Source organism: Ptychodera flava, chromosome 10, assembly GCF_041260155.1.
Source record: "Ptychodera flava strain L36383 chromosome 10, AS_Pfla_20210202, whole genome shotgun sequence".
Classification (NCBI taxonomy): Eukaryota; Metazoa; Hemichordata; class Enteropneusta; family Ptychoderidae; genus Ptychodera; species Ptychodera flava.
In genome coordinates this window covers 30266087-30287887 of record NC_091937.1, presented here as the reverse complement: position 1 = coordinate 30287887, position 21801 = coordinate 30266087, and the positions used below count along the sequence as shown (strand labels likewise).

Sequence of the window (21801 nt, the reverse complement as noted above, 5' to 3'; positions counted from 1 at the left end):
TGTTACTTTTGGTTGAAGTCAACATACATTTCACACTTTTCAAAGTTTTAAGCATTTTTGCTTTTTATGAAATGACAGTGAGAAATATAAATGACAGTGAGAAATAAATACAATCTTACTTATTATTTCTATTCTGGTAAAAGTAAAACGCCGGGATACAATATTATTATACAGTGAACGTACATCCAAGTGCAGGTTCGGCGTTTTCTGGGGACACACAGGAGAAGTCTGTAAAAACGAAAGATATTGTATACAATAGTGTAGGTGGCGTTATTGATGACCCGGAAACAAAACGACGCTAATCAAGCGCTAATCAAGATGGCCGACGTGGGACTCCATCAACAAAACGCTCCGCAAGTAAATCAAGCGACAGACCGCTCTTTGCGTTCTGTATTTGGTAAGTTGTGTTCAAAAATATCTTGAACTCAGGTCTTTCCTTGATTGACGAAAGTTGTCAGGCAAAATTCATTGGTATAGTACTCATCGACCTTGTTGAGTGATTCGAAGGACGCATGTGACAGAGTCTTGCCAAGACTCTTGGCCGCAGTACTGGTTCCCAGACACTTCGCACCAAAACCACTTTCGCACCATACATCTCGTCCCATACTATTTCGCACCAAAACCACTTCGCACCAAAAAAACCTCGTACCAAACCACTCGCCCCAAAAGTCATGGCCCAAACCACTTTGCCTGAAACTTTCACTAACTGGTAAAGCTGAAAATACCACCTTTCTGTCATCCTGGGACTGAAATCTTGAAAGTGTACGCATTTCGCGAAATTGACATCGTGCAATTCCGCGCAAGGCACCCGAGTTGTAGCATTTGCGTGTTCTATTTTCTTATTCTATCGTTTATGGTTTCATGCAACAATAAATGGTTCGTGGTAGCCAAAATGTCCTAACACATTAATGCTTCCAAGTTGTAGGTAAAAACAACCTTATGATACGTCGTAACATCGTTGTTTCAGGACGAGTTGACGGTACTATACTTTGGGCGAAGTGGTTTTAGTACGATGTGGTACTTTGGGCGAAGTGGGGTTGGGCGAAGTAGTACTTGGGACGAGGTGGTTTTGGTACGAAATGGTTTTGGGACGAAGTTGTGTGGGGCGAACTGGTTTTGGGGCGAAGTGTCCGGACCCCGCAGTACTACTGTAGCTCGAGGTTTTGCCTGGGTACGGTAGTGGGTTTGACTGCATGTAACAGATCTGAGTCTGAGCGACATCTACAATTGCTAACCCCTGCCACAGCTTTGAGCGCGACTGTTGAGCCGTAGACAGCAGAAAAAGATTGGGCAAAAGAAAAACAAAGGCCCGTGTTCAGACAGTGAAAGCTGGATGACGGCTAGCTGCAAAATTGTAGCTCTACGGTGAGGCGGTCGGTGTTTTGGTTTTTGCGACATCGCTCACCAGTAGCGCTACAATGCCGAAGGCCCTGTAGCATACACAATAAGGCGCGCACACATGAGCGGCATTTTCATGTAAAATCCACATAATTACTGCATTTGGTCGCACTGATTTATCATTACTGAAGATTAACCACTGTACTACACTAACCTTGTCGTGTATGGGGTTTGGTATTTGTTCAAATACGTCGATCGCGTTCCAAAAAACATTTCTTGGAGCCGCCATTACCAACTTCCGGTAATGGCGACTCCCAGAAACACGCTGAATGTTTATGGAACGCACCGACCGCCTCACCGTAGAGCTACAATTTTGCAGCTAGATGACGGCCATTTCGGCCACTGCATCGATTTGAGGAAGCTCCGCATGCAGTTGCTGCAGTTATGTAGCCCACAGCTTTCCCCGGCGATTTTAGACACCGGAGAAAGATTTGGGCCACGGAAATGCAGCAACTGGTGCAGTTAAGGTAGTATGCGCTTCTAAAGTGAAAGACTAAAACTTTTGCTCAAACTTTCCTCAAAGAATATTTCGATCATTCTCTTTCAAAATCATGAATAAACATCGGGATCACTGTGCCAATTGGCTCGAGAGAAACAAATTACTCAAGATTTACTGTTATTTTAAATTCAAAATGGTGACCATCCCTGTGTGGGAGGAAAAAAAATTGATTTTCAAGAAACTAAGCCGGTGAAAAGTTTCTTAAACCAAGGGCTTTAAAATGAACCCCCACAAGTGGTAGATCAGAAAAGAATTTAAAAAGTTTAAGAGTCCGAATATCTGCCCCGAGGTGCATTCTACCTTAACTGAAATGAAAGTTGTCAAAGGTTCAGTCACGTGTGGATGGATGCTCCGCTATCCTCTGAGCTGACCTAACCACAACAGCCCTGGTTAGGATTAAGAGTTTGTGGAGTACCTATACACACAAATGAATCTTTCATTCAAATACAAGAGAAGACAGCCAGTTGTGACCTTGGCTATCCTTGGCTACGATATGAATTTAAGAGAGAAGAAAAGGATAAAACGAAAGGTAATCACACATTGCTGCGCTGTATTTCGAAGCTATGCAAAGTACAGACAAGAAGCAAAATCATGTTTGATTTTAGCTCTGCGTGGCAGGGCTGTCTGGTACTGGATATAGGCTGTCCTGTGGTGAGAGGCTGTAGTCAGTAACACACAGCCCAGCCATGCAGAGCTAAGGTAGTTGTTTTAACATTCAAACTATGTCTTATATACTGTCCAAGACACAATTTTAGCCAAATTTTGTACTATTGTTTTTGTCTTTAGTTGGTAACATTCCCTATGAAGCCACTGAAGAACAGTTGAAAGATATATTTTCAGAAGTTGGTCCAGTTGTGAGCTTCAGGTAAGTAACATTTCTCTATATTACGAAACGGTTCTTTTTATTGTATGAAATTCAATGTGCAGACACGATCACCTATCGTTTATTTACATTCTGATAAAACGTTAATTGATGTTAAAATTGTTCTTCTTGTATACCTGTGTATCCATCACCAGTGTTCTCCACAGCTCAGAAAAGACAGAGGGCATGGCTAATTTACATTACAATATCTAATTTGTATACTCTTTTGTTATGCAAATGATTTCTTTTGTGTATTCATTTACATTAGAATTTTTGAAACAAAACCCCTCAAATTCTTCTGTTTTGAGTGCTCAGCATCCACCCTGATTTGGCCTGTTCTTTTTAGATTTCTACAGTGAAGCTAGACCTGTACATTGAATAAAGGGGTGAGATCATGCTTTACAAAGTATGTTAATAGAACGGCATAGGCAAAATACAGTACTCAATCCAATATCGTCCCCAGTGGTATGCCAAAATGTGACTTCATGTAATTCAAAATCTTTCTTATTTGCTCTTTAAGGCTTGTGTATGACAGAGAGACAGGTAAACCCAAGGGATATGGATTCTGTGAGTACAAAGACCAGGAGACTGCCCTCAGTGCCATGAGGAATCTGAGCGGCTATGAACTGAACGGGAGACAGCTACGAGTTGACAATGCTGCCAGTGAAAAGAATAAAGAAGAGTTAAAGAGTGAGTAACTCCATAACCCTTTATACAGTCAGACTGAGGTATGTCCCCACTGTGGGTGACTCCATGTACTGGGAAATAAGGGTGTGAAAAGGTAAAACAGTGAATTTTGAGTTAACTGTTGTTAACATGCAATGTGTTTTCACAACTTTTACCCAGACAGTTCTCAAGGAAACTTTGAATCATTGTCTTTCATAATCAAGAATAAAAGTCGGGTCGCAATGCAAATTTTTTGGTTGCATTTGCAGATCTAATTTTAGTGAAATTTACCAATATTCAAAATTTAAAATGGCCACCACTTCTGATGTTAAATCTGTTTGGAAGATTAAATCTTCAGTTTGCACAAAAAGAAAGCGATGAGAACTTCAATTGCTCCACAGGTGTGAAAATGAGATATTGCAAGCTACAGATCAGAAAAAAGTATTGTAAAAATTTCAGTGTTGGAAAAACTTTCCTCAAAGCATATTGTACCTTAACTGTTACCATGTATCAGTGCCAATACTTGGTTGCTGCATAGATGCATTGTACATAATAATATAATAATATCTGCTGTCTCATCTTTTGTTTTTTTCAGATTTGCATGCAGCAGGTCCACCTCAAGAGGTACGGCTGCTTCAAATACCGTTGTATTTTTTATACCTGCATATTTCGGGAATTTCTCAGATTTTAAAAATGCCCACATACAGGCTGTATGGAAAAGTTGAACACCCCTGCATTTTGACAGGATTTTTGGCAAAGAACAAAAACAGTAGTGTGTGAATTGAACAGAAGTATTAGAAATTCCATCAAAAGGGGACAGTCAAAGCAATCCAAACCTGAAGCTCTTTTTAGCATCATGCATGATTAATCATTTATGAATATTCATACTCGATAATCACTGTTTTCTGTTTCTGTTTTGTAGTCTCCATATGGTGATTCAGTACCACCCAATGAAGCTCCAGAAGCAATCAGTAAAGCCGTGGCTAGTCTGCCACCCGAACAGATGTTTGAACTTATGAAACAAATGAAGGTTATATATATATATATATATATATATATAATATATATATATATATATATATATATATATATATATATATATATATATATATATATATAATTTGTGATGTACATACAATTTAATTCATCATAAACCGTACTCTTACTGTTGGAAAGTTATTAAATAGGTAGTCTCTCTCTCTCTCTCTCCCTCTCTCTCTCTCTCTCTCTCTCTCTCTCTCTCTATATATATATATATATATATATATATATATATATATATAATATATATATATTATATATATATATATATATATATATATATATATATATATATAATTTGTGATGTACATACAATTTAATTCATCATAAACCGTACTCTTACTGTTGGAAAGTTATTAAATGGTAGTCTTTCTGTACCATTTCACGACAAATAGACTTACTTTCTGGTAAGATGAAAGCTTGTTGTCTTTAGACCTCAAAATCATTTTGCTTCATAGACTGCTCATGCTTAATGTTACTAACCAGGTGAAGAATGGGAGGCCTTGTAGTTACGTGTATGTAGCACAAAGTTTGAAAACAGTTAACTTTTAAAGGTATTTTTTTTTCTTTCCCAACACAGATGGTGATTCAGAATAACCCAGTAGAGGCTCGTAACATGTTACTCCAGAATCCACAGCTGGCTTATGCCTTGCTTCAGGCACAGGTTGTTATGAGGATTGTCAGTCCAGAAATTGCCATGGTAAGCATTCATGTCTGAATCACAATCCAGGGCTTGTTTGAAGAGTTCTCAAGGCAAATATAGATTACTTAGTAGGTACTATACAAAATTGTAGGCCATAATTTTCTCTATAATCATCTGCAATGCCCAGAAAATGTCCAATGTGTGCATTTTCAATCCAGATTCCAGCACAAAATTTCTGCATCGAGTGATGTCGGTTGTCCTGCTTTGTCCCAACGTGGGATCATCAAAAAATCAAGGATACAAGAGAATTTTGACCTGCAAAAATGTTTTTCTTTTTGTTAACAAAGTGATGTCAGGTGTCTTGAAATGAGTGAGCACATCCGTGTTTGCTTCTCTCAATTGCTGAAGATCAGTCTTTTGGCATGACATTTTGGGGTTGTTATGTTCTAAAAGCAAGTGTAATGGACGTAATCTGTTTCTGTACAACATTTTATTTCATTTCATTTCAGGCCATGTTACACAAACCACAGAATCCAGTACAGCCATTGGTTCCGCCGGGCTCCATTGCAGCGGCTGTCCCACAACAACAGCAGGGGCAGGGACCAGGACCGGGACCAGGCCCCATGCAACTCATGGAAGGTCAAAATATGGTAAGAGAAAAATGGTGAATCAAGGTTGAGCAAATCACTTTCAGATTCACAAGCCACCAGGAAGTTTGTAGCGTATTGATTGGCCGAATATCATTGAGAAAAATGAATCTATTTAAAACAGCCAATCAGCTGCAGGATAGCATTAGTTTGAGACTCTCTTAATTGCCATAAATAATGACAATTAAAATCATTTGTATGTAGGTTGAGTAGATTGGTGCTTTTCCCTAGGCATGGAAATAGCATAAAATATTTGAATTAAAATAGTTTGCAATTTTAAAATTCCATTAGTGTCTTGTCGTCCCATGTCTACGAACAGAAAAGTACAATTTTTAGCTCACATTGGTTATACCAATGTGAGGTTATTGTATAAGCTGAAGTGGATGGCGTCTGTTTGTATGTGTGTATGTATGTATGTATGTATGTATGTATGTATGTATGTACGTCCAGTATGTCCATCAACATCAAAAACACGCAAACCGCTGCACCTTTCAGCTTGGTATTTGGTGTGTGGATGCATCCTGGGCTATAGATGGGATTTTGTTCAAATGAAGTCTGCCTTGCCAAAATTATGCAAATGAGCTTACAAAATGTGAAAATGGTCAAGAATCAATAACTCAAGAACTGCTGTTTTGAATGCTTTGAAAATTTGTGTGCAAGCTTCTTAGGTGAACCTTATACAGTTTTATGAGTATTGTGAAGATATCCTTAATTTTGTATTTTTACTGCATTTTTTGATGATTTTTCTCATTTTCAGTAAAAATTCTTCTCTGAAACTGCCAGCCCAATTGCTGTCAAATTCGGGTTGGATGTTTGCAAGGGTGTTACTCTTCTAATTTGTTGAAAGTATGACAAAATTTGGGAAAATACTATTTTGGAGCAATTTTGTCATTTTGTCAAAAAATCTTAAACAGTATTTTCTTTTTAAAGCCCCAGGACAGACAGCTTTTATTTGGTACACAGACGTACAGAGATGACAATAGTTAGATATGTGGAAATTGTCCTGAAATATAAAAATTTGTATTTTCAAGACAGTATTGTCATTTTTGCTCAAGAAAACTTGTTCCAAAATTACTTGTTTGATAGCTTTTTAATTTGGTATAAAGTCCTGAGGGATGTTATTAGATAAATTTTCTGCTCAAGTGTTGGCACACTCCCAAATTTGTATATTTTAGGTAATTTTCTCAGTTTGTGACCTTAAATGACCTACACCAACCCAGGATATGTTGTGAGACAGTTTCGAAGGCTTTGAACATAATTTTGTCATATTGGGTATCAATTTGTAGGAAATTTTGATCCAGAAAACAAAGCTGAGTTGAATTTTTTCATTGCGGACCAATTTTTGCAACTTTTCTATGTAAGACATACAAGAACTGATGAGAAATTTGGATCCAGGATAATTCCAGATGTTGAAATCACCGCCCACAGTGGAAGGCATTTCACTATCTGTGACTAACTTAAGTGCTGTTTACATTAGAATGATTAATTAAAAAATCCCCAAGGTTGTAAATACATTTTCTGTCGTCTTGGGCAGTTGGCCTTATGTAATACCAAGTGGTGGAACTTTTGATATTCAGGAGGAGGTAGGGTCTAGAAGATTGATGAGGTAGCATTACTTTTATACCAGATCCCTTGTACATGTTTTTGCCCACTCCCACCTTTTCTTTTTATCAAGCCTTCTCTGTCTATTTTTTGTTGTTGACATTTGCTTATGTATTTAGGATCTGCTTGTCCCATTGCTACAGAAGTTGATATGCATGTTCCTAAAGATGACCTCCAGTACCTAAGTTGGATACCTTATTTGCTTTTGTCATTCTTGTTTTTCCTGGTTTAAATATTTCTTGAATGGACCAATTCAAACCGAATGTGAGCACATAGTGTCCTTGACGGTATTTTTTAGTTATGACAGCAAGAAACTGACACAGTAAAACAAAGCTTGTTAATTACAGTGTATCGTTACTGCCGTCACCAAGATTATCTCCAAGCAATCACTTGTGTAAATTTTGTTTACGTTTCTTTATATGTTTTATGTTTGTCACAGGGAGGTCCAATGGGCTCCCAGGGCATGCCAATCAACAATTCCCAGCAACCAATGCAACAAAAGCCAATGCCAATGCCAATGCAACAGATGCAACCAGGACCAGGTCAAGGCCAACAGCCAATGGGACCGGGTCAAGGCCAGCAGCCAATGGGACCAGGCCCCATGGATCATCCAGGTGGTCAGATGATTCAGCATCATCTAGGTGACCAATCACATGACTCAGCATGCAAAAAAGTGGCCCCACGAGGGCAGTGTCTCTGGTTTGAAATCTCTTCTGGCTTTCCTTCCTCACTAACTCCTAAATGTTAAGTCATAAGACACTGAATATTCATACATTTACCAGTGGCTAAAACAGGTCTTGTAATTGGGCCATGCCATTGGTCAACCAAAAACCATATTTTGCATGCTGGGTAACGCATGAGAGTGTCCTTTGTTTGACCCTGAGTGTGCACTCAAGGTCAAGGACACAGTTCGAAAGCTTTTGATTTGCCTATGATGTATCGTTATGTTTTCTTTATTATTTAAACTCACCCATTTCTATGGCGAAGGAATGGGGAAGACACCTGTCTCAGTTCCTGATTTGAAGGAGCAAGTCAAAGGAAAAATTTAGGAAATATTTACAGTGCAAAAGGAATATATTTTGAAACGTTATATGCTGAACTTGCAATTGATCATGGCAGCTTATCTGATAGGTGGAAAATCCAGTGTCTGTATGTCTGTGTATATATGGATGGGTCTAGTTTTCTATCTATCTATCTATCTATCTATCTATCTATTTATCTATCTATGTATCTCTCTCTCTATCTATCTATCTCTTCTCAATCTCTCCTTCTATCTATCTGCAGCGTTCTCACCAGGCCGCGATTCCGCGACATTCTCGCGTATTTTTCTGTTTTGTCACGGATTTCTTGGGCGTGGCGCGCCAATAGTGGCGCGCCTTTGAAATTATAAACTTTCGTGGTGCCAGCCGTACGGCCGGCCGGCCGTATCATACAGCCAATACTTTTCACCATGGACGTAAATGATTGACGCGAGTATTACACTTCCTGGTTGAAACCGAGGCAATCTGGAGGCAATACCCGTCAGAGGGCGTACTTAAGCCACAGTCACTTGTGATTCGATACATGATGGCCGATGTGTGGATGTATTATTACGTATACCACACAGCGGCCGTCGTGTATTGAACCACACGAGACTGTGGTAGTCTGACGCACTGACGTGTTCGCCTTGCATGCATATCGGTACATGTCCACGGAATTCGCGGAAGCTGGAGGCGTCATGGGCACGATAATTTTTTTTCATAGGCTACGACAACAATAATCCGAACTACGAAAACACAAGAATGTAAAGCTTGTATATGCCTAAGGAATTACATGAACATTTTTCGAAAACAACGAACTCGAAGCTGGTAGCATTATACTGTGAGTTCGGCATGGCAACCAAGGTCTTGACGGGAACGACGTTATAGTGTTCATGCCGTTGAGATTCAGTAAATTTTTGTTCTCGAAAAATAACGCAACTTTGTCTGAGATAATTTTTAGGTCTTTGCTATGTTTGGAATCATGTATAAACTTCGCGGGAGATCCGTGTTGTGTGATGTTATCAGGCATTTGCTCCGTTCCTCGCCCACGCGACCTAGTACCCACGACTGGAAATGATCGACAACTGGCCCACTGCCGATTGATAATATTATTCCAAAAGTAGTTCCGAGGTTTAAATGTGGAATAGTTGGAGGAAAGTTCTCTTATTATGCAAAAAATTATCAATTCTTGGCTTGCGCATGTGATAAGTATATTATTCCAGGCGAACTTATACGTGAGAACATGGACGTCTTTTTTCCATGCTTCAATCAATGACAAAATTTGTAGCCTTGGCTGGCGACCAAAATTTCACGTCAAAAGTTTATGATTGTTTACAAACATCATAGGGATATGTTTCCTGATCTAAATAAATGCTGACTGGCCTGTTCCTTCTGCTGGTTGTGAAAGGGGGTTTAGAGTGCGAAAAAAGTAACTAATGACAGGAATCAACTGGGAGCTGAACGGCTGGACACTCTAGCAACTACTGTTATTGTAGAGGGCCCCGAAATGGACTTTCACACTGGAAAGAACGAAAGTCCCATAGACTTTTCATTAAAAGGCACTGATATTCAATATCAGTTGATATGTTCACCGAATGTTTACAAAAAAGTTAAGTTGAATGAGTTGTTGAGTCCTTTATTTTTTCCATGCATAGAATAAGGTTCGTATTTGCAGTTTGACTTTTTTAACATATTTATATATTGTCTCACAAAAATCATCCGTTGTCCCGCTTTTTTTTGGTCAGCGGGACAAAATGTCCCACAAAATTTTTTTCTGGTGAGAACACTGTATCTGTCTATCTCTCTCTCTCTCTTTCTTGAACCTATATGAGGAACAATTTAACATTTCACATATTTGTGATATCCTAGGGCTTTCTTGACCACTGACTTTGTTTTCCTTTCCTGATTGGCAGGTCCTATGGGTGACCAGAGAATGATGGGTCCTGGGCCAGGTATGGGTGGACCTGGGCCCGGTATGGGTGGCCCCGGGCCAAGCATGGGTGGACCAGGGCCAGGCATGGGTGGACCGGGGCCAAGTATGGGCGGACCGGGGCCAGGTATGGGTGGACCGGGGCCAGGTATGGGTGGACCGGGTCCCGGTCAGGTACCCATGCAGATGCAAGGAATGCAGGGTCATCCAGGCCAAGGTCCACCTCGTCCCAACAGACCGGGTTTACTGGGTGATGCCCCAACACAGTCCATGGAGAGAGATCCAAGAGGTAAGTGATAATCCAAAGATTCCTCTTTAGTCCCCATGGACAGAGTCTTGGGGGACTTATAGAGTTGGTCGTGTCCTTGTGTTTATTCATGCGTCTGTCCGTGCATCCATTCACACAAATTTCTCAGCAATGCCTGGAGCAATTTATTTCAAACTTGGGACAAGGATTATTACCTATACGTAGATTTGTTTCGTGATACAATCCAATATGACTATCATTTCTGTCAATGGTTTATAAATTCATTTAACTTATGGGGACTCTGTCATTGACTATGACTTGTTAACACAATGGTAAGTTGTTACTGACCACAAGATACATGTAGGATTATTTTCAGTATCTGGTAGACTGCTTAACTCATGACATGTGAAGGTTCTATCTGATTGGTCAATTGTCACTATTCACAGCAACTTAGGGAGTATGTATTATTCAATTAAAACTGTAATTGTATGTTGGCCCAATATCAAAGCTGAATACTCTTAATTTGAACAAGTACAATACTGATGAGTGACCTGTATTTACCTCAAACATTATAAGTATGACACGAAGCATCAAGTCTGTGCATAACATATACAAGTATGGATAAATACCATTCTTGGCTATTTTTGCTTCCATACCATGTTTATGCTGCATTTCTCTTGGCACATGGTGTCCGCCGTTATCTTACTTTGATCAAAGCACTTATCACACCCAGTTCGCTCAGTGGCACCTGCTTTATACAATCCTGCAGTTCATACCAGTAAGCAGTGGCTATGTTCAAGTAATGTGCATGTTTTCTTTGTTTCTCTGCAGCACGTCAAGACCCAAGGTCTCTTGATCCGAGGGGTGGTGGACCGGGTCCCCGAGGCCCACCCGGTCAGCCGCAGCCATCTCGGGGAGTTCCTCAAGGAGTGAGTAATTCTCAGAGTTTGACTTGTATCTTTTAATCCTGTATTGCGTTGATGAACTACAATTATTGCTCCTCAAGATAAGCATTGCCGCGCTCGGCTGCTCAGAACCTACCCATCACAGTTCTTAACTTACTCATGACCATTTATGTGCAGGGGTTGGATTCCCATGTCATTGGAAAACATTGTACCTACGTTAACCCTTTACCTGCCAGACACTATCAGTTCCCCATCAGCCAAGTCAGAAAAAGCGGTATTGAGCCAAAACATGACATATTTTCACCCACTTGGCCTGGTCTGTTATAGCATCTTTAGTCAAAAAAAATCAACTTTACAGTATCTATGTTTTCAACAGCCTTCAAATGTACAGTATTATGTTAAAATACACCATATGGAATATGTTGTGTTTCATTGATTTTAACCATCTTGACCTGGGGTGAAATATGGACTTGGCAGGAAAAGGGTTAAGGTTGTACGTGCCTCAAAAATTGAAAGACTTAAAACTTTTGCTTATATTTGCAGAAAGAAAACTTGAAGCCATTCCCTTTTGAAATCAGAATGAAAAATTAGGAGTCACTGTACAAAATTTGGTACTTGAGAAAAATTACCCAATAGTTACTGACTCTGGAAATTCAAAATGGTTGCCATCCTTTCATTAACTCCATAGGGAAGAATTAAATTTTTTGATTTTCACAAACACAGGCTGGTAGAAACTTCAGATACTTCATGAGCTTCAAAATGAGCCCCCACAAATAGTAGACCCAAAAAAGTTTTGCAAAAGTTTCAATTTCTGAATATCTGTCTCTGAAGAACATTCTACCTTAAGGTAGAACGCCCCTCGGGGACAGATATTCAGACTCTCAAACTTTTAGTTCTTTTCTGATATACCACTTATGGGGGCTCATTTTGAAGCTCTTGGTGTAAGAAGCTTTTCAACGACTTAATTTTTCGAAAATCGAAAATTTCATTTTTCTCCATAGAGTTAACACAGGGATGGCGGCCATTTTGAATTTAAATATTGGTAAATCTTGAATTATTTGTTTCTCTAGTATCAAAATTTTCACGGTAACCCCTGATTTTTATTCTTGATTTTGAATAAAATGGTTAAAAGATTCCCCAAGAAAAGTTCCAGCAAAAGTTCAAGTCTTTCACTTTCGAGGCGCATATTACCTAATCTGTTCTAAATAATAATGTTGTTACTGTAAAATCTCTGAGCAAGTCCCACACTGTGATCATATTATTCTGCTTCTCAAAACAAGGAGATAATCACTGCAATTTTTTTCATGATATGCAGGGTCCCAGGATGGGAGCACCACAGGGACTAAGCATGCCAAATTTATCCGGTGGTCCTGGTCCCGGTGCGTCACCGGGACAAATCACTGCCCAGGATCAAGAAAAGGTAAGTTTGCTCGTACTTACACAACGTTAGGTAGTGTTGGGACAATAAATCGTAGTTTGGTGATCGGGGTAACTATAATCAAGACAGACAAGACAAGACAAGACAAGAAAACCTCAATTTTCAAGTTTCACGAACTATTGGCGGCAAATCAAGATTCTTTTTTGAAATAAAGCCGTTGCTTTGCATGTCGGAGGTCCTTTTCAATCTTTTGCTTCTGTAGTACATTTATGTCAACAAACGGCCAGGCAGCTTGTAACACTAGAGGAGTTTGCAAGGTACACCAGTCGCTTGGCCAGCCAGTAACTACGGCCATTCTACTTCTATTTGCATTTTCTTGTGTTGTCAATTTTCCATCTTTCTTTAATTTTCCAGGCTGCCCTTATCATGCAGGTTTTACAGTTAACTCCAGAACAAGTCGCCATGCTGCCTCCGGACCAGAGACAAAGTATAATGATTTTAAAAGACCAGATAGCGCGGAGCTCGGGAGCGCCCTAGGAACAACATGTCATGTAGCTCAATTAGGGTTATCGTTGCATTCTAAACACGGTCACATTCTTTCACAAAACAGTATCGTTCTATCAATATGCAGGCTGGACTTGCACAAGTCATGACAACAACTTACGTCCTCGTTAGCAATAGGTGTTGTTCTGCACTTATGTGAAACTTTTTCCATTTTGGTCACCAGTAGGTCTCATCAACGTTATCCAAATACAAACGTGTTAAATAGGTGCAACTTATCATTTCTCTACAAAGAAAAAAATTTCCATACAAAGAACATTGTGTTTTTTAATTGCCACTTTCCCCATTTGAAATACAAGTCACAAAAAAGGATTTCTTTACAATGAACTTGAGCAAGTCCAGCTGCACCTTTGCTGTGTTTGAACTTTGACCTCCCCATGACTTTGTTGGTCTCGATTATGAACTGTTTGACCCTTTAGTTCTGCCATTATTTGTCTCTGTACTTTTCTTTGTTATCAGTCTCTAAGTTCAATAAAAGTTTTTTTTTAAAGTTCTGTTATCATTGGTATAAGCTGTGTGCTCTCTTATTGACTGGGCTCTGTTATGGACTGCGACAGATTTCTATGATGCAGAGACAAGACTGTAGTTTCATTATTGCCAAAATGTCCCATCTGTAGTGGATGAAAGCTGATGACTTTTTAAAGCCTATAATCCACAATTTATTATTTTCCTCAACAATATCGAAACCTTGAAAATTAGCCTTGCCAATTTTTAACATAGAGTAATAGAGTACAGTATGTTATAGTTGACAAATGAATTCGTCCCTGGAATTTTGATTCTCACAACAATAGCTGAGACCTTTATGACTTTCTTAGGTGGCAAAATCGTATTAAGGGACCAAAATTCGGTTATCATCAACATAGAGGGTCGTATTTAACAAAGGAACATTATTTGATATGACATGGAGTTATTTTTGGAATAGACTGAGAAACTATTTACAGACAATATGTTGGAAAATTGAAAGTTACAGGAAGTGAAAGCTCGTGATTTTAAATATTGTCTATGTGTGCCCCAGCTTCTCAATGCCCGTGTTAAAACACTTCTCCTTTTGGTACAGTATTGAGGAAGAGCATACCGTTTCATTCAACCAAAAGTACCCGGGGCAGTACCGACGGAAACAAAGGCATTTTTCTGCCTTCTGCAAGAGGGCGCTCTACACGATTGCCCCGGCTGGCTGGTTGTCTTGCACATTTTCTATCATAGCCAACGTTATATTACTCAAACCCTTTATACTGAGCATGTGCAAAAAAGTTTGCCATTCTGGCAGTATTCCCTTCTCAACCTCTTTACCTTTCTCTTTCGCACTTAGGGTGAATCATTTGAAATTCGGGGGGGGTTGGGGCCCAAAGCAATGTTTTTTACCCTATGTACACGGTTACGCTACCCCATACTTTACATCCCCCCCATTGCTACTGAAAAGCAATTTTGTTTTGTCATGTAAATGAAAAGTAATTTTCTTTTACTTCAGCAGAAAATTAAATCAGTTCAAACATGTTTGTGATCGTAGTACACTGGAACTTCAACATTTCTGCAATAGGTATATCAAATTCTTAATCTGAAGCAGCGAACACCATAAAAAATGTGTACCTAGGTAAGTATGAGTTACAGTGCTGTTCACATCATGTGTTTCACTGTTTGGTTTCATACAGTACTTTAGTTAGTTTGAGAGAACTTATTGTCCAATGGGTATTTGTCCATCCGGAGTTTGTACATTTTTACCGCTCTGCAAATACAAAAAATGAACACAGGTTCTAGTTAGGTTTTCTGCCTCTTTCCTACGAGTGTTTTCAGGACATATCTCGATCATCGATGAACTGATTTATGAAACGAAGCCAGGTCATAAGGGACTGGTCAGTTTCTTCGGCCTGGGGGGGGGGGGCGGTGGATTATTTTTTGCCGACGTCAAAAAGTGGCTGACCCCCCTATTCCAAATTTTGAAAACAGGGTGACCCCCCCTATTCCAAATTTCTAAAACAGGGTGACCCCCCCCCGGGCGCGACAAAGGTAAAACAAAAGATGGACATATATATATATATATATATATATATATATATATATATATATATATATTATATATATATATATATATTATATATTATATTTACATTTTACATATATTTATATTTTAAATAGTCATTCTATGTTTTAGTGAAATTGTTGACATGTCAGTTGTAAGATAGGAATTTCAAAGTGTCAATCTTAAAGTTTAAATACAGTACATTTTGAATGAGCTGTATTTTGAATGAGCTGTGAATGTATTTCACACTTTCTCTGCTTAACCAGATGTCCTGAACTGTTGTACAGAAATGGATGTCAATCATTAATATCAAAGAGGAAAAAGCAGTGAATCAAAAACTTTGATGGGTGTTAAGACTTGCCAACCATCCAATTAAATCTACTGAGGAGCCATAGAGAGCTTTTTTAGCCAAATCTGATGTGTACAGTGTCTGAGAGGACCTTTTCTTGTGTAACATTGAAAATCATAAAAGCACAGCTAATAATGACAAAAACTGCCTTTTTAACTGTTATTTTGTTCATAAAAAAGCATCTTTCTACAGAAAAACTATGAAACAAAGGAAAATAATTGCATCAATGAGAAGGAAAGATATCTTGTCATTTTTCTATCTCTAAAATAAGTCACTGTATCAAATATATATTGTGAAATATTTGTGCATGTTTTTCTCATACTGAATTCTCACAGAGAGAACAGAAAAGTATCAGGAATTTGTCATCCTTTTCATATGAAATGCAGATTTCATAATGGTACACTTTCACTTAGCAAACATCAAGATATCTCTGAAAGTATGGCGCCCGAAGGGCGCGCCAAAAAATATGAAACATCCTGATATCTCTGATATATATGCCTTGTATATTAAAGTCATGCACCTGAAGGGCATGCTGAAAGATGTATGATATATTAAAGTAATGAGCTTGAAGAGCACGCTGAAAAATATTGAACATACAGATATCTCTGATGTATGTATGCTTGATATGTTAAAGTTGGGCGTGCTGAAAAATATGACTGATTATTAAAGTTACGCGCCCGAAGGGCGCGCCGAAAAATACAACTGAATGATGAATTTTGTGGCTGACACTAGCATTTTAGGCAATGATGAGCCTGTGTCAAAATTCAAAAAACACACTGACCCCCCTATTGGGCATTTCAAAAACATGGTGACCCCCCTATCACCAAAGTCAAAAACAGGGTGAAACCCCCCCCCCCCATGAATCCACCGGCCCCCCCCAGGCTGAAGAAACTGACCAGTCCCTAAAATGATGAAAGCTGTACATGCTTTGATCACATGTTCAGGTGGGCGACGTAGAGATGATCACAGTAAAACCTCTCTTAATGCATCAGTTTTTTATTCCTTCCGAAAGCTTTATCTTTTTCCTTTTATTCCACTGCGCCAGAACATTTTTTTTCCAAAAATCCCCTAACCCTCCCCTAAAAGAAAATGGTGTACTCCTTAAAACTAAATCGTCTCAGTGACCTATAGCGTTCACTACCGGGTCAGGTGACATCTCGTGAAATGCGGAAGTACACTGCTGGGGATAGACACGGTGCCGGTGCATGCTGTTGCAAGTTTCGATCGCAAGTTTCGGCGAGACGTCTGAATATTTTACACGGTTAGAACGGTAGGTATCGATCTCACTTTAATGTCATGCCTTATCAAAAGCGTCGTGACAATTTTTAGAAATGACACGTGTACAGAATGATATTACATACAAGATGACTATCAATGTGGAGGGACCGTGATCATGATCATTCTAAATTCACACTCACAGGCGTTCTGACGTCGACCGTCGCTTCGCGAAGCCCTCTTGCTTGTTGCATTGGGGCTTCACGAAGCGACGATCGGAACGCCTGTGATTCTAATAGTCTTGTCCAGGAAAAGCATCGCCCTCCCTTACCTTACGAAGGTCCAGCTGATACGGATACACGACGAGGGTCGTGGCATCAGTACACCTCCATTCCAAGGGCTTCCAGGCGAAAATACAGGACAGGCCTCGTAAATCGCGGGGCGACTCGGACGAACTGCAGTACAGACTATATTTACTCCCAGAATGAGGAAAATAAGATCGGCGAGTTTATTTTTTGCAAAAGACTTCGTATCAGTTGACAGGGTAAGGATGAGGTTTTGAAAGAGTCCATCACGTAATTATACTCATGCGTGGAAAACTTCCCTATTTCAGTTTCAGTTTCATTTCACATGACCTGCAATTCAAATCATCATACAATGGGCAATAAACATCACGTTGAAAGGAGGTAATATTATTTTTACACAACCGTCTCTTTCCACAAGTGGATGTTGGACTTTTCTGACCAAGAACAGAGAAAAAAAATTAACTCCTATTAAATTCACATAATTGTGATTTTTACTTACACCCCTTTCGTTGAATCTTGGACTCACCCCAAACTCCTACCCCCAATTTCTGACAAAGGTCAGTCAAACCAAAGTTCATATAGTCAAATGATTAAACATGATAGTATTCACATATGGAGATTACTCAGAATATGCTGTGTGCCGTGATTGTTACAGTTTGGGAGTAAACATCCACACAACTCATCTCCACAAACACTGAAAGGATTCTCAAGACAGAACCATGGCCACTACGGACGGAAAGCCACAAGGGAATGCTAATGGTCTAGATTTAGAGTTTGTGATCAAGTCGTTTGAGGAAGCTCACCCAGAGAAGGACAAAGTGATAATGGATCATTACCTAGTTGGCTATGCAGAGATAACAAGGTGAGAGTGACTGTGCCCCAACGGTACAGACTGTTTTCATTAGTTTTTGGCACAGGGGATGTAAAGGCCTTGAAGACCAGCTAGTTCAGTTCGCCTCGAAATTTGAAGACACAAACTTTTGCTCAGACTTTCTTTAAGGAGACTTTCAAGTAGTCTCTTACAAAATCAGGAATGAAAAATTAGGGGTCAACATGCAAATTTTGGTACTATTGTAATAATTTTCCTCAAATTTACTGATATTTGAAATTCAAAATGGCTGCCATCCCTGTATTCATCCTCAATGCGAAACAATTTTGATTTTCGATTTTTACAAAGGTAAGACAGTTCAAACTTTATTTTCTCCAAAAGCTTCAAAATGAGCCAACACAAGTAGTAGATCAGAAAAGTATTGTAAAAATTTTAGCGTCAGAATATCTGATCCTGAGGCACATTTCTATCACATCCATAGCTTAATGCTTAGATGTCAAAGAAAGAGGGTCAAATGTAGTATGGGATTAAAATTTGTCATTTAATTTTGCATTAAAAACAACTCAGAATTAAATAAAAGGAATGGTAGATGTGTTTATTTTTGATAAGACGTGATTGAGACAGAAGATGAAAACTTTGAGAATTGTTTTTCACATTTTGTTGCTTTGGTATGTGATAACTCAATGTAAATCCAGCTCAATGTAAATCTCAGCGTTCAAATAAATATGTTCTTTTTTGAATTTGCTTGTGTCAGGCAGGGGATCAAAATTTATCCAGTAGCATGGTTACGATACAGTTCTGTAGTTAATGAATAATTTTTGTTTGACACATCTCCATTGGTAAAACCATTGTCAAATGATTAATCGCACCATAGCTTATGTCGCTTTTCTGCCTCACATTCAGATTTTTTGAAGTCATGGGATCTTTATTCGGATTTGTCGTCAAAGACATGAAAGAGAAAATGGGGATACTACACAAACATAAAGAAAGCAATTATAAAGAGAATTTCCAGACTATACAGTCGATGATTGCCTATGAACTTGAAGAGAAACTCACAGATGTTAAGAGTCCCGACGGATTGCCCTCTGGATCTCGGACATTACTGCGTCTTCACCGATCTCTGGAGTTCATTGCTGAACTTCTGAGAAGTATTAAGGAATCTGAATCCGATGCTAAGGTTTCTTCTTTGGCCTCTACTGTGTACAGTGAAACTCTGGCCAAACATCACCCGTGGTTGATCAGAAAAGCGGCCGGCTTGGCCATGTACACGCTGCCATCTCGTAAGCAGTTCATGGAAACATCCTTCAAGCTTCCCGCTGAAGAAGCTGAAAAGGTCTTGCCCGACTTCCTAAAGGTGACAAAGTCAATTTATGATGAAATTCAGGAGCTGTATGCAAAACATAATTTACTTAACCTGCCATAAAATTCACTGACAGTACTGTATCATTTATGTTGTAGAATTTAACATTTTTAGCCCTTGATTTTGGTACAACTCTCTTATTGCCACTGGCAAAGGTGGATTTCTGTACTTTGAAAAGGGGGAGAAAAGATGAAGATTTAATAATGATCTATAATAAATTAATCACGCTTTGATAATATATTTTAATGGCAGCCACTTATGCACAATTGAACTTGAACTCTTCACTGTAACACTTTACTCATTTTGGGATTGTTTGAATGAAGATTTTTGGAATGCTCCACTCGGATGTAGGGGTGACAAAGGGAGAGATGCTTAGTTCTTGTAGATTACATGACCAAGGAAACAACATAAGAGTTGACCAGTGTGCCATCTAACAAATGAGTCTTTCTGAAAACTGTGTGTCAATTTGGGGAATTTAGAAAATTCTTCAAATCTATATCTTCACATGTAAACTAAAACATTTGTTGGCGTCACAGGCAATTTGTGTGCAACATGGTGCATGACATTGGCTTAGATTCCAGGCTGTGATATGACATGGAATCAAAGACCTGGAGAAAATCCTATCGAGGCCCTTCCCCCACCCTGAAGTAAACTTAGCATCTAAAAGATATGTCTTTCTTTCATGTATGCAGCAAATGGCAATAAAGATTACAACTTTCATTCTATCACATTGTCAAAAAACACCCAGATTTGACAATTCTGATAGCCAGCAAAGTGCAAATAAATATAGTGTAATAAGTGTAGGAGATTCTAATATGGTTACATACACTCTGCACTGTCTTTGTGTTTTAACACTCCGAAATTTTACAGTAATTCATGATTCTAGTTTGCTACTTTAAACCTTAGAACATTTTAAAATAATTTTACTGCAAGGAATGAAACGAGATTAATCGGATGAAGCTAGGTGTTTACGTACGAGATATGTACGACTTTTAGTGACAGAACTGAAATTCAAGTTGCAATTTTTTTACATTGACAATTTCAAGTAGAGCCCAATTGTAGTTGGACCCAATGCAATCTTTCGGATTGTAACAGAGAAAAATGACATGGTTCTTCAAAGCATGGCACAGTTATTCATCTCAGGAAATATGGTTACAAAGTTCAATATAGAGTCATCGTAATGATTCATTTTTTTTTTTACAAAATCTTCAGTACTTTTTTATCATGAGGTTGAAAATAATATAAATCTTATTGAAATTTATTTGGTCTTGAAGCATTTGTTATGAACTGCTGAATATAAAGATCTTCACAAAGATTTTAATTTAAATAACTTTTTATTGTGTGTTCACAAAATTGAAATAATATGATTTTCTTCACAAGGTTGTTTTGTAATTATTTGATTTGATTTGTAATGTACACTCTTTATTCTGTGTTTCAGTTGTAGCAGATAAAATACCCTGTTTTTATTTCCGAAATCCTATGGTGATGATACCGTGTCAATTTGTATGGATGTATACTTGTCAATGATTAAAAAAAATTAAAGGATATACACTAACGTATGATTTTGGTGTCTTGTGGATTTGTCATATTCTTTTGTATGTGGTGTGCAATCACATCACAGGGAAGCTGGAATAAACAAACAATAACAAAAATATACAAATAAAACAGACAAACAAAATAAAATACAATAAACAGACAAATAAATTAACACATAAACAAGTAATAAACAAACAAATAAATAAAACAAATATAAGATGAAACACACTGAATAAGAATCGAAATACTGACCGAAATAATTGACTGAAAACACATACAACACATTCAAGATGCGACGTCAGTATTACTGCTCACTGAACTAAGTGAGTGACGATACTGACGTTACGTCACATCTTCATATTGAATGTGTTGCATGTGTTGTTTATTAAGTTATTTTAATTCTTATTCGAATTATTATTTTCTCTTATGTTTGTTCATTTATTTATTTTTTTGTTTGTTTTCTTATCCTGGCATCCCTGTGATCATATTATGAGCCAACCCCTTTCAAAGCAAAAGCTATGTTTTGTGTAATTTGACCTCATCATGTTGTTCAATTTGACCTCATCATCATGATCATGTAGCTTTGGTCAGCATGTTGCATCCCCCCATGTCATCAATACATTATGACTGTTTTGGAGGTGTTTACTAAAAATTGTAGGAAAATTGTCTTAGAACGTGATCAAAGTCACAATATCTATTTGTACATTGCTTTGAGCAATTTAGAAACAAGAGTTGTTGAATTGTCAGTGACATTTTGTGCCCCATGCATGAGAAGAATTCTTGTGAATAATC

At 38.4% G+C, this 21801-nt stretch overlaps 2 protein-coding genes across 4 annotated transcripts; both read left to right on the top strand.

The window, feature by feature from the left end:
* Window positions 1–267: 267 nt before the first annotated feature.
* Window positions 268–13897, top strand: LOC139142469 (cleavage stimulation factor subunit 2-like). Of its 2 annotated transcripts, none has more exons than XM_070712409.1 (12): window positions 268–397; window positions 2684–2762; window positions 3280–3449; window positions 4021–4049; window positions 4348–4455; window positions 5047–5166; window positions 5619–5759; window positions 7798–7972; window positions 10291–10596; window positions 11386–11483; window positions 12775–12879; window positions 13252–13897. In XM_070712409.1, exons 1-12 carry the CDS (start codon window positions 277–279, stop codon window positions 13372–13374), a joined length of 1575 nt encoding a protein of 524 aa, XP_070568510.1. In that variant the 5' UTR covers window positions 268–276; the 3' UTR covers window positions 13375–13897. The 2 variants fall into 2 exon arrangements, with proteins under 2 accessions (XP_070568510.1, XP_070568509.1); XM_070712408.1 differs by having other exon boundaries at window positions 7798–7999.
* Window positions 13898–16890: 2993 nt separating this feature from the next.
* On the top strand, window positions 16891–21032 carry LOC139142468 (ceramide-1-phosphate transfer protein-like). Of its 2 annotated transcripts, none has more exons than XM_070712406.1 (3): window positions 16891–17034; window positions 17940–18146; window positions 19017–21032. In XM_070712406.1, the coding sequence occupies exons 2-3, from the start codon at window positions 18004–18006 to the stop codon at window positions 19534–19536; spliced, it is 663 nt and encodes a 220-aa protein (XP_070568507.1). In that variant the 5' UTR covers window positions 16891–17034; window positions 17940–18003; the 3' UTR covers window positions 19537–21032. The 2 variants fall into 2 exon arrangements, with proteins under 2 accessions (XP_070568507.1, XP_070568508.1); XM_070712407.1 differs by having other exon boundaries at window positions 16978–17523.
* The last annotated feature ends 769 nt before the right edge of the window (window positions 21033–21801 follow it).

Excerpts from the sequence above, each read along its gene's own strand:
- LOC139142469 (XM_070712408.1), top strand. The coding sequence starts at position 277 with ATGACCCGGAAACAAAACGACGCTAATCAAGCGCTAATCAAGATGGCC. Across the intron at positions 2,763-3,279 it reads GGTCCAGTTGTGAGCTTCAG|GCTTGTGTATGACAGAGAGA; the intron begins GTAAGTAACATT and ends TTGCTCTTTAAG. Across the intron at positions 3,450-4,020 it reads GAATAAAGAAGAGTTAAAGA|ATTTGCATGCAGCAGGTCCA; the intron begins GTGAGTAACTCC and ends TGTTTTTTTCAG.
- LOC139142468 (XM_070712406.1), top strand. The coding sequence starts at position 18,004 with ATGGCCACTACGGACGGAAAGCCACAAGGGAATGCTAATGGTCTAGAT. Across the intron at positions 18,147-19,016 it reads GGCTATGCAGAGATAACAAG|ATTTTTTGAAGTCATGGGAT; the intron begins GTGAGAGTGACT and ends CCTCACATTCAG.